The sequence below is a fragment of the Lissotriton vulgaris genome, chromosome 12 (assembly GCF_964263255.1).
Source record: "Lissotriton vulgaris chromosome 12, aLisVul1.2, whole genome shotgun sequence".
In the NCBI taxonomy this organism is placed as follows: Eukaryota; Metazoa; Chordata; class Amphibia; order Caudata; family Salamandridae; genus Lissotriton; species Lissotriton vulgaris.
The window spans coordinates 157,142,626-157,155,882 of NC_141700.1; the positions used below are offsets into that span (position 1 = coordinate 157,142,626).

General features: G+C 46.0%; 1 protein-coding gene across 1 annotated transcript in view; it reads left to right on the plus strand.

The window, feature by feature from the left end:
- The window catches only part of BGLAP (bone gamma-carboxyglutamate protein), a 28,322-nt gene extending 19,595 nt beyond the window's left edge, over positions 1-8,727 (plus strand). The window contains exons 3-4 of the mRNA XM_086946412.1: positions 3,517-3,586; positions 8,217-8,727. Of these exons, the coding sequence (XP_086802538.1) occupies positions 3,517-3,586; positions 8,217-8,346 (200 nt within the window). The 3' untranslated portion in view covers positions 8,347-8,727. The remainder of the gene's footprint in view (positions 1-3,516; positions 3,587-8,216) is intronic.
- Positions 8,728-13,257: the final 4,530 nt, after the last annotated feature.

A 13,257-nucleotide genomic window follows, 5' to 3' on the forward strand; every position in this document is an offset into this window, starting at 1 on the left:
AGGTCTACAGTCAGGGTAGCAGTCCGTCGCAGCCGTTAGGAGGCGGGAATCTTCGCGGGAAAAGTCTTCGGGCCACTTATTTCGACAACAGGATCGATGAAGCGGGGTGCACCTTCCCTCGGAGATTTCACACGAAGTTCCTCACGATCGTCAGGCTTGGACCGGTACCACTGATGCAGCCCCACGTTGGGCGCCAACTGAAGGACTGGGTTCTTTGGACCCAGCGGTGCCAGGGCACAACACCTGAAACCTTCGTGGGTAACCTGCTCCGGCGTACAAATCACAGAGACACGGGACACTTCCTTCGGCGTCAAAGAGTCAAGGTTTATTTACTGCAGGGAACACAGAAGTCACAAGAAGTACATCGAGTGTAGTTCGGGGAGACTGCTTCAAATTGCATTTGTGGATCGCTCCTTTTATACAGTTTCTACCCATAGGATAACATGATACACAATAGTTTACAACCTGGTTCCCACAAGTCGCTCTCAGAGGGGTCGCTTAGATCACTTTGAAACACACAAGATCCGGAACATAAGTGCGGAAACATTTGGCGGTTCCCAACTGTAAAAAACCCATCTTCCCACCATTAGCAAATTCCAATCAGCAGTAAAGTAGATCGAAACAGGAACGAAGACAGGTGCAGAGGAAGACGGAGACAGTGGGGAGATCGGAAAGGGTGTAAAAGGGGAGTGTCGAGAAGCACGAGATACAGGCATCAAAGGGACGTGCCTAATGAGATGCACAACTGAGACAATAAGCCCGTGCGGCAAGATGAGCCTCGAGCGGCGCCATCTGCCTTACAGTAGCATCCCCCTCGTCATAAAGACACTTTCAAAGAACATGTGTCTTCCGCAAATATCTTGGGAGTCCCAGGGTCGCGAAGCGGACAGCGTCCGTTCGCTGGCTACTTGAGGGCAAGAGACAAAATGGATGCCGTATCTAAGATGGAACCCGTGGGTACAGATGACAAACCCACATAACAAACGAACGGTTTAAGTTAGCACAGCGAAACTGCGCACACTTGCTAAACTCGTCATTTGCGGTTCATAGATACTAGACTCGACCATATTCGTGTGAGTCGAAAACACCACTTACAATTGTCACGGAACCTCAAGTGTCTGTGGACATGAAATGAAATGAAATGAAATTTGATTTGTAAACTGCATGGCTGCCCAAGAGCGTCCCAGCGCTGCCTAACAGATAACAGAAAACTCAAAAGGAACCGGAACTTAAGGGGTTTTAGGGAAAAGAAAAGTTTTAAGCAACTTTCGGAACTTAAGATAGCAAGGTTCAGTCTGAATATGCCTAGGGAGAGCATTCCAATTTTTTGCCGCATTTACAGAAAAACGGCGGCCTCCGGTGCGGACCTTCCTCACTCTAGAAACTATGGCAAGATTATCCAGGTCCGATCGGAGGGCCCGAGGGGGTCTGTAGGAACGAATCAGGCTCCTCAGGGCCGGAGGGCCTTTGCCTTGAAGTGTCTTATGGGCAATGCAAGATGATTTGAAGGCGATTCGCTCACGAACTGGAAGCCAGTGGAGAGCTCTCAACAACGGTTTGGCAGACGCTCTTCTTGGGGCCCCCACAAGCATCCTGGCTGCAGCGTTCTGCACCCGCTGCAAGATATTAATGGTGGCTTCTGGCGCTGCCAGGAGTAGGGCGTCGCTATAATCCAGTCTGGATAAAATTAATCCCTGGATTAATAGTTTCCTGGACTGAAAGGGCAAGAGAGGGAGAACTTCCGCACTGCCCGAAGCAGGCCGAAGCACACGCCCGCGACTTTCTGGGCATGTGTCCTAAAGGTTAGTTCGGGCTCAAACCAGACCCCTAGGCTTTTGATTTTCTCTTTTGGTAGAGGCAGCTCGCCCATACAGGGCGGCCAAAAGGCTTTGGGCAGAGATGTAAATTGGTGGCCCAGGATCAAGATCTCAGTTTTTGCTCCGTTCAATTTGAGCTTTGAGCTGGTCATCCAGGAGAAGATTCCGGTGAGGCAGGCCGAAAGGTTATCCTAACATCCCACTTGTTGCGTCAGCGAGACAACTAATTGGGTTTCATCTGCGTAGGTGACGGATTTAATCCCGAAAGGGGCTACCACCTCCTCCAGTGGGGCCATATAAGCATTAAACAAGGTAGGGCTCAGAGACGAGCCCTGGGGAACTCCACACTGGAGGGGAGTAGACACACGACTCGGACCCCCACAGAGAGCAGAACCTTTATCTACTAACTAGGTAGACTCTCATTATGTTTGGCCATATCACGATGACCAATTGACAGTGAAACCTTAGATCGTCCCATTATGTTATCTTTGTGAAGCCTAAAAGAGAATTACAACCTCAACCTTCTGCAACATAACCCGTCAGAAGTGGAGAATTCGTGATATTTATATTTATACATGGCAATTGTGGCCTGATTGCATATAATACTTATGGTCTACAACACAACCATTTTTCCTTGGTCTCCTATGGTCAGGGGGACAACAAAAGATCGCATTTATTCAGAACAGAAACAGAAATATACTACTACCAGCAGCATTGTATAAGGCGACTACAGAAGCCCACGCTCCAATTAGGAAACGTGAAGTGATCCCTATAAAGGATCGTCAATATTATCCCAGGGGCGATTTTACATACCCTCTGGTTCTGGCAGACAAAACTAATGTCTTGATAAAGGTGATTATAATAAGGAGTTATCACCGAAACGCGTTGACGCAACCTAAAGCGTATAATTCAAGTCTCCAACACCATAATAGATACGCTGATTTAGTAGTGATACTACTCTGGTGATATTAGAGCGGAGAAAGAATATACAAACCTGTATCCAACAAATGTATGTTGTAACTGTTCTGTCTGCTTGTAATTGTGCAGGTCGCAATTATATGTATTGTCTCAATTTTATCTTGTTTTAGTTCAGGGATTTAGTTTAGTTATCCCTATTGATTGTTTTTTTAATATATTCAAATAAATGAATTTTTAACTTTTCCATATTTTGTTGTATGTATTTGTTAAGTCATAAGGTACATTATTTTATACCTGTCTTTATCTGTGCCTTAAGGGAACCCTTTCTCTTACCTAGGGGAGTAGATTTAGACATGACACCATTTTACCAAATCCTGAATGCTCGTTTATTCAAAAAGGATTCCAGCCATCTCAGGGCTGATCCTGCAATGCCTAGTCTAGCAAGATGGTGGACTAATATTTCATGGTCCACCCTATCAAATGCAGCGCTTAGATCCAGGAGGATCAGAACTGCCGATCCCCCTGAATCTAAGATGCACCTTGCCTCCTCAGCCACCACTATAAGGGCTGTGTCGGTGCCCTGTCCTGGGCGAAAACCCGTTTAAGAGTCGCTCAGCAGCCCATTACTTTCCAAGAACCAAGGACACACACAGAAACAAATAGATTTAATGCATATGGGCATGCTCACCACAACAAAAGCTATTCAACACATAAACCATGATGGGAGGAGCTTACTTTGGAGGAAGTTGTTTACATGTCTAGTATTTGTCTTCTGTTGTAGCCTTCATTTCCAAGCAAGACTCTGCAAATGCCTTTGAGAAGAGAGAGAAGAGAAGCATTTACCCTTTCAGGTAATGTCTTTGAATTTCTGAATTGTCATCGGGTCTGGGTGGTTGTTGTAATTAACCTACTTGAGCTAGTGTTAGAATGTTACCTCATGGATTGTCATGAGTCATTCTGGCTTTGGATGCGCTGCTGTTGAGACCTATTAACCTGTCGGTGGTTGCATTAATTAAAGCCCCGAACTTGGACTTCTGTATGTACGGCTTTTATTAGTGGTGTGAGCCAAAAGTCTTGGCTCCCTCCTCATTGGTTATTGGTTAAAAAGTTGATTCATACAATATGCACATCTAACTCTGGCATATGGATTGTATTAGCTTGTCTTACAGAGTTATTATGTGGATTCCGAGACCCTTTACTAGGGGCCCAGGACAATTGGGTTTGACGCTTGTAACATTTTTAGGGCCCGAATAGTTTGATATTAGGACCAACTCAACTTAATTCACCTCATATCCATTTTAACTAGGAGGGTTACATGGGATGAGTGGGTATGCTTGAATCAATCTTAAAGGACCGTCCAGTGTAGAGGCAAACATGGTTTTCTTTACTAACCCCTGCATCACAATCAGTTACCAACAATAGGCACTCTAGAACGTTGCTTTGTTTGATGCGCCGTTTGGGTTGTGAGACCTACATTGGTATCATTCACCCAAAGGCCCTATAACAACTGGGATTTCCTGCTGGGAGCATTCCAATCCATACGGCATTAGCATAAAGGGTATTAACCACAGTCAAATCAATCTTGACCACATCACAAAAGGAACACCCCAGCCTGAACTGTTGGCTACTTACCATCTAAGCCGGAATACAAGCAACCTCAGACAGGGTTTATCCCTTCTGTGTCTGTTATGTGCTGCAGCTTGAGTCCCTATATTACAGGGAGCAGGAGGCAGTATAACTGATAAAAGGAAATGTGTGGCATTCCTATCGGTAGTAATGCATTTCCTATTACACAAGTGGACCAATCAATAGCAAATGAGTCATGCCACAGCTCCAAAAGAACCAGTCCACCCTAAACAGCTGGACCAGGTCACCTCTGATCAAGAATGCAAGCAATCGCAGATGTGTTTCAGTCTTCTGTGGCCTAACTGTTGAGGTACAGCCTGGAGGGACAGTTTGGAGTTTGGAGGGAGGCCTTTGCAGGGAGACAACTCTTGTACATCAGAGTCATTGATTTTGTTTGATTTTCAGAAACAAACTCTCACTTTGGTATACTATTTTAAAAAAACTAAAACAAATGTCAGAGAAGGAAAAAACCCCAAAAAACATGATACTCGCTGTGCATTCAGCCCCACTGGTGCATGTACGATCTACATGTAAATTCCTGTCAGGCAGATGGGGCTCTCTAAATATGGCAAGTGGTTCCTCCGCTGGGACGTGAATGTCCTTACCACCCTCTAAAACTTAAGGAACCCTACATGTGCCTTAGGGACAACGAGCTATGGGGCATATTATCAAGGACGACGTTAAAATTATTGCCGGTTTAGCGGCAGGAAACTGCTGCTAAAGTTGGGATAATGGGCTTGATAATATGCCCTGGAGAATTCCAATAGAAGCCCATGTTCACACCAGAACATAGACTTCTATTGGAATTCTCCAGGGCATATTATCAAGCCATTTATCGCCGCTTTAGCGACAGTTTTCTGCCACTAAAGCGGCGATCATTTTTAACGCCGTTCTTGATAATATGCCCCTTTGGAAGTACCTTTGTAATAACATGCATGTGAAAAATTATGGAATTAATTGCTACCCAAAGGAATTCTAAGTGGGTATGTTTGATTTTCACGAGAAAACCAAAAATGCTATGGGTGGAATGCTTAGGATAATGTCAGCCACAGGTAATTACTCGGCATGCACTTCAGTCCTTTGTGTTTCTTGCCCACCATGCCACCACAAACCAGAATCAGCCAATGCACAAATCAGCCTTAGTGCCACTGCAATAGGAGCGATTCAGTTCAAACAGCCTGGTCGGGTAAACTCTGAACGACAACCCAGCTAACCACAGACCAGTATGGACCGACTTAGACTCACTATCTTATACAACAATTGATAGATACAAAGACTTATCCTTCTCATCACAGTTGAACAGACAGGAGGTACAAGGTATATCTTCCTTTGATGAGAAGCCACTGCCAACCCTACCACTTTCCGGCTCTGATAGAGCTCCTCTCGCTCTTTCGTGCTCCAACTTTCAGGAACTCAAGGATAACTCCGTATTTGACCCGGCTGAACTATGGTCCCTAAGTCTAGGGAGAGGTTTTTTGTAAAAGAATATGGCTCTTTTGAGTAACTAATGACTAGACTTTCCTCGTGCAATAATATCCACCTCCTTGTCCTGAATAACAATAATTTTCTATTCATAGGGTAGCAAAATCTTTAGTACAGGACAAATACCAAAATCTTCTAGATGGAGCAACACGTGTATTCCAAGAGTGTGTTTGTTAAAACTGATTAAATAGTCAACCTCATAAGCCATGTTCATATGAATAATGTGTGGGTAGGGGTGAGAATACATCTCTATTTCACAAATAATAGGAATTGGAGAGAGACTGTTGATTGTGCTATGTGCCTTAGCCACTATGTATCTTCCTATAACACACAATGTTTGATCTAATAAAGATGCAGACTGCTCATTTTAGTTTTCTGTGTGCAAAAGAGTTGCAGCCAAAGTGGGAGAAACTTTCAGTTTCTGCAGTTCTCTTTGTTAATCACAATTTGTAGGTGAAACTTTCCTTTTTGCACAAAAAAATAGTTTTGTCCACTACTGGGTTTGAAATGCAACGTATACTAGTAATCTGATGTTTTGAATAATATCACCCTGCCCAAAAATGTTGCTGCTTGAGCACAAGTCTAGCATGGGATTCTGAGAGAGATGCTCCAAAAAGAACCATGGGGCTGCTGTGGGATCAAGAATATATATGTTCCCCGCAGTAGGGGAGAGAGAACTGCGGATGCTGGGTGGGGTACAAACTGACTGAAGGGTCACTATACTGAGGACCATCAGGTCTCCATCAAATATGGGAGAAGGTATTGCATGGCTCAGTAACCAGGCAGCAAAGGGAGACTGGGCGTATCTTTTAGGAATGTGTGACACCTAATGTTTAGGGTAAATAGTCAGTTAATTCTATTATTATTAATAATTGCTGAGTTATCCAGTATTATGGCGATAATCCCATTGCATATACTAGATTAGCACATAACAAACACTGATGATTATAATTCACCTAGGTCTGTATATGTATTGATTCGAGGTAGTTCAACATGCTTCCTCATATGTAACCTGACTTGAGATTCAGAGGCAGGTCTGTAAGATTCTAAACACCTCCCATACTCTTGAGTGTGCAACCGAAGAAAAGGGTAGGAAGTAACTGTCCATCGTCCATTTTTTCAATAGAGGCCAAGGCTATGCATATTTCTCTGGGCTCTAAATAAAATCTACTAGGCGTGACCCTAATAGCGGGGGATTATAAAAGTATCCTAATTGAAAGGGTATACAGTCATGAATTCCGACGTAAATTTGGCAAAATGGTATTGCATGGACAGCAGATTGTTTGGGAAGAATGAAAGACAGTGTCTTTAACAGATGTATACAGTTGTACTACTTGGCCACAATGATGCTTGTATATGTTCTTCCAGTGGTTAATATATGGTATGAGCCAATATTGTAACCACCCTAACTTGACACTCTCGGCCTGATTGCGATGTCAGCCCGACTGGTCCTGGGACTGACTGACCTCCAGTCGACAGTCCTGACCTCCGGTCGGCGGTCCCGACCGGCTAATGTCAATGTGACCGCAAACTCCCATTTCTCAATGGGAGCTTGTGTTATGGCTGTAAACAGGCCGTAAACAAGCTACCATTGAGAAATGGGAGGGGTTGTTCATCCTGCACCCCGTGGCAGGAATCCTAAAGGTGCCTGCCAAAAAGTGCGCAAATCAACAGGGGGGCACAATAGGTGCCCCTTCGGCTCCGAAGCAGAGGCCGCACGCACAATGGGGCCTTGCTGAGGGCCCCTAAACATGCTTCGCGACATGGATTCCATGTTGAACAGGCCGGCTTGGAAACCATGTTGGAAACCGTGCGTCGTAATCCCAAGGGCGGAAATGCCTGCCCTTTGGGATTACAAGCTGGCTCTGACTGGCTGACCGGCTCCATGAGCCCGTCGGAAGCCAGCCGAAATGACCAGCTGGTTTACTTTACGACCACCAGCATTGTAATGCAGCGGCCGGACAGTAAACCAAAATGCCAATTACTATGCGGCCCAGAAGGCTCCGACCGTTGGTCAGAGCCTTTACGGGCTGCATTGTAATTGGTCCCTCTGTAACTACTATAGGTTTAGGTATCGAAAAAGTGAAAATCAGTGTTAACAAGTAAAAGGAACTGCAAGCAGTAGACTTTTGCATCCCTTTGTATTTAGACACCCCCATCTTACTCTGTTTTTATAAATAAGGATCTGAAGATCTGAATTTACTATTAAAAAGTGATTTTTTTGATTCAGAGGTTGTATCAAGCTTCAAAAATTACCCACAGCGTTCATTTGTCCAATCAACAACTCTTTAAAGCTCTTTTGTCTGTAAATGTATAATTGCTTTCGATTAAACCACAGCTCTTTGTAATCTGCATACATTTCCCTCTCTGCAGGGTTGCCAGAAACACCCCAGATCCCTTGGAATCCAAACGTGAGGTGTGTGAGCTGAACCCGGACTGCGACGAGCTGGCCGATCACATTGGATTCCAGGAAGCGTATAGGCGTTTCTACGGAACAGTCTAGATCGCCAGAACCAGTTGCCATTCTCTGATATCATAATCAAATAAGTCAACTCTTCTACAATGACCAGAAAATACTCTGAATGTATTTGCTTTACTGGTTCTGCTAAACCATGGCCACCTTATTAACTATGCTTATGGAGTTCCTAGTCTGTGTGTGCAGGCCACAGACATCTTGAAGAGAGTATGAAAAAAAAGGAATGGTGGTGCACCCATGCAACAGCTGCAGGCCGTCTCCCCCACTCCTCTATGCCCCCTGAGCTTTGCAACACAATGACCACAAAAATACACACTGCGATCCTGTTTGTATAAGACTTTCAAGTTAATTCTCTCTGAGCAAAAACTTTGACTTAAATATATTCCAATAAATGTAAGTATGAGCTAACATATTTCAGTGTTTATTTTTCAAACTATTATTGTATGTTCTGTTGATTGTGAAAGTGCAATGGTTACCCCAAACCACTTGGACGCGCGCAAAGGCTAAGGCAAGAGGTGCTTCTGTTTTTTATGCTCATTTTATGTATCACTGAAATTTTAAACTTGAATGCCAATTCTGTATAGCTGCACTCTATTATTGATCACCTTATTCGCAATTGCTGCCGGTCTCTTCTGAGCGCCATACCTTTTGCAACATCAGGGGCGGCTCTAGACTCATGGCGGCCCTGGGCAGGAAGCATAAGTAGGGGGCCCCGGAAGAGGGGGTCTGGGCGGGGCGGAGCGCGGAGGCCAGTGAAGGCGGGGGGGTCAGGGTATTCGGAAGTGGAACAGAGCCGGAGGCGCCAAATCCCTGCCAGGGGCCGCCACGCAAATATGTATCCATCCTTAGAGGAATATTATATTAGGGATATACATTGGCTTGGTGGCCCCTAATGTTTGGTGGCCCTGTGCAGGTGCACAGCTTGCACATGCCTAAGGCCGCCTCTGGCAACATTCTCTCTGTTCTCCTGTGATTCGCCCAAATCGTGCTCTCCTTCCCCTGCCTCTGGGGTCATACTCTGCTCTTCTTAGGCTCTCGGGTCCGCCACTGGTTTACCGTTTGTGCGGAGAGAGTCTTTCCTTTGTTTCCAGTGCTTCTCTGAACCGGACGCCTGTTGAAGGTCGGCGGTCCAGCTCGATTTGCACGTCCGGGTCTGGGGATATTTGAATTCATGCTACTATGAGTGTGCAGCGCATGTGCGCAGTGGGCGCACCGCCAAAGGAAAGCCCGTCTGCGCCCATCCGTGCCTGGCTGGCACCAGGGGCCAGGCATGCTGCCCTTCTTCCCGAAAGGAAAAGTGGACGCACAGGTTAAAACCTATTCTAAATTGCAACTGCTTTTGCTGCACCCTAAATCTCACCGCAAGGGTTGCAAGGAGAAGTTGCATCTTAATAGGGGGGTTGTTGCGCTCTGTCAATATTGCAAATTAACAGTAGGGTCTCTCATCATCATGCCAAAACACCTCAGGGGGTGGAGGGGAAGATAGAGACTAAGACAATATCCGAGACCAAGACTAATCCACTTCGAGGAGCGCTTCTTAATGCTCGCTTCATGATTAAACATAAAACTGAAGTAGCCTTGATTATCCAAACACTTAATTTAGATTGTCTCTTTATCACCGAGACGTGGGCCGGGGTCTGCTCAGGCCCCGACCTGGTCGATGCAGTCCCCCTGGGCTATTCCATAACTAGACTTGTCCGCTTGGACAGAAGAGGTGGCCTAGCCTTGTTGGCTAGGTACTCCTTTAGATGCACACTCAGCGCTGTGGAAGCGGCTCCAGGCTCTTTTCCGGAAGCTGCCTCTTTTAAGATCAAATTATCAGAGAACTTGTCCTTTCAGACCTTCTAGTCTATCATCTCCCGGGCCTGAGAGCCAAGTTTATGGAGACCTGGTGTAAAACCTTTGAACCATCTGCTACCACAACCCACTTCGCGATCCAAGGGGAGTTCAATTTTCACCTTGAAAACCACCTAGACAACAAACAAACAGTGTACTGATTTTATTAGACCTGTCAGCGGCATTCGATATGGTCAGCCATAAAAAGTTGATGTCCCGTCTTCTTGACCTGGGCATCAGTGGGCTAGCACATCAATGGCTAGAATTGTTTCTATCAGACCGGACTCAGAGGGTTCGGCTGGGTGAGCATACATCGGCCAAGGGGACTCTTTCCTGTGCGTTCCCCTGGCCTCCTCATTATCCCCGCTCCTCTTTAATATCTACTTGCAACCCCTGGTGCAGACCCTGGCCCACATGGACTGCCGAGTCTTCAACTATGCCGATGATACCCAACTCCTCATCCAGATCAGCAACTCTATCAGGCCCAGGAATCGGCCCAAAAGCTGTTCAGTTTCACAGTGAATTGAATGACGGCCAATTGTCAGAAAATAAACCCTGACGACTGAAGTGCTTGTCATTCCCTCAAAAAGCAGCCCTTGGTGTGACCTTCTTTGGCCACCAGAACTGGGTACCGCCCCCATACCAGTCCCGGTTGTAAAAAGCCTGGGCATAACATTTGACTCTGAGCTGTCTATGTCCAGCCAGGTTACCACGGTGGTGGGAACCTGCGTAGGACTGTTGAGGCAGCTACCGAAACTTGCCCCTCTTCTGTCAACACCCTCACTACAAGCAATTGTCTCGCCACTGTTATCTCTAGGCTAGACTATGGGAATGCCATTAATTTCGGCCTCCCCCAGAGACTTATCAAGAGACTGCAGGTAGTGCAGAATGATGCGGCCAGGCTCATTTTCAGACTTCCCAGAAGGACCCTTACTACCCCTTTACTACATAAATAGCACTGGCTCTCCATCAAACAGAGAGCTCAATTCAAAGGCCTCTGTATTGCTCACAAAGCAATTTACAGCCAAGCACCAGTGTATATAAAAGAACGCCTGGAGAAATATGTTCCTGGCAGGACACTGCGATCGTCTGAGGCCTGCCGTCTAGTCCTTCCCCGCTATATCACCAAATCCAATGGGGGCAGAGCGTTCTCCGTCTTGCTCCCACAAATCTGGAATAATCTACCTTCGTACCTTCGTAGAGAACCGGTCCTCCTCACATTTAGGAAACAACTCAAAACACTCCTATTTAGAGAGTTGTTAACCTTAGTGTAACTTCCGCCTGCTGTCTTGTGTTTTCAGACTTCGCCAGTGATTCTGGTCACTCTCTTTAAAAGTGCTTAGAGACCTGAAGGTGATTTTGCGCTATATAAAATGCATTTAACATAACATAACATAGACAAAGACACGTCCACCTGTCGTTCATGGGGTATGTGCAGCGGGTTCACTCCCCCACCCACACCCTGGATGGCATTTTTAGCAATCACGACGACCTGGTGATTGAGTCAGTCCAACCCCGTAGCTGTGTGGACCATTGGTTGATCGGATTTACAATCTCCCCTCCTCCTATCACCAGAAGGTACGAGAGACTCCCTCTGTGCACTGTTGCTGCAGGAATTTGAACAAGATCACAGCCACTAGCTGGGAGGCTTCCTTGGCTTTGATCCTTGCCGAGAGGCACAACACTCCCCCATATACAGCAGAGGGCTTCTGGGATTGGATTAACAGGGCCCTAGATATAGTTGCCCCTTTTCCAAAACTGCATTACTAAATGGAAGAAAACTTCCGCCCCATGGTTCTCGAATGAACTTATGGCCATGAGGTGTGAATGCCGTAGACAAGAACGCAAATGGCACTCCAGCCCCAGCCCCAAGGAGAAAGCCAAGCAGCGTGTTCTGTTACGGAACTACAAAGATGCAATTTTTCAGGCTAAGTCCCGTTTTCTTACTGGAAAGATTTTGTCAGCGGACAATTCCTCCAGTATGCTCTTTAAGGTTATTAAGGAAATCTTGGAACCACCCCAGCAACAACCTATGACTCCCTCCCAAGATTTCTGTGATAAGGTAGCTATCTACTTTTAGGAGAAAGTCCTGCAGATCTTCAGTGAGTTTACTCCTTATACTGACTATGTGTCTGCTGGTGAGGAATCGATGGTGGACAGTGATGGACCAAATAAGAGGAAACCCCTACAGGTCATCAGGGAGAACGTTTTGTCTACTTTCCCCCTCATCTCTACTAAACTAACCAAATATCTTCTCCTCGGTCTTAGATTCGGAGCGCCCTCTGACCCATGTATGCCCTCGACACTGAAACTGGCACTGGACTTAGCAGCTAATTTCATATGCGAGGTATTCAATGGAATTATCTCATCTGGCTGCTACCCAGCTATCTGGAAGTAAGCTCATGTTTGCCCGCTCCTTAAGAAACCTAATGCTGATCCCTTGAAGTTAAAGTATTTCCCTCCTCCCGCCCGGCAAAAATCCTGGAGAAATTCATCAATATTGAACTAATTATGTTTATTGACTCATAGGAAATTTTAGATTGCTCAAAGAATAGATTCTGCGCCGCTCACAGCACCGAAAATGCCCTTATTGCAGCCACTTACTGCATTCGGCTGCAGGTAGACCAAGGTGGTTTGGCGGTGTTGATTCTGCTTAATGTATCGGCAGCTTTCGACACCGTCTCCCCTGTGCACATGGTCCAACCAACGTCTGCGGGAAGTGGGGGTCACGGGAAAAGCCCTGCAGCTTCTTTATTCCTTTTTAACAGACAGACTGCACAGAGTTAGTTGCAGAGGCTTCAGAACAAAAGCTTACTCTCTCCCATGTGGGGTCCCTCAGGGGTCGTCGCCCAGCCCTAATCTTTTTAATTTATATGTGACCCTTTTGGCCGAACTGGTGAGATCCTATGGATTCCAGGTGCTCTCCTATGTGGATGACACCCACTGAGTGATGTGCGTCCTCTTGGGAAGGTTGAGGATCATTAGTCTGGCTGTTGCGTTCTGGATTGTCTGGAGTCTTAGCATGAGTTTGGTGGTGGGCCTGTATAGAGTGCATTGCCGTAGTCGAGTCGGCTAGTGATGAGGGACATCTGAAGATCTTGC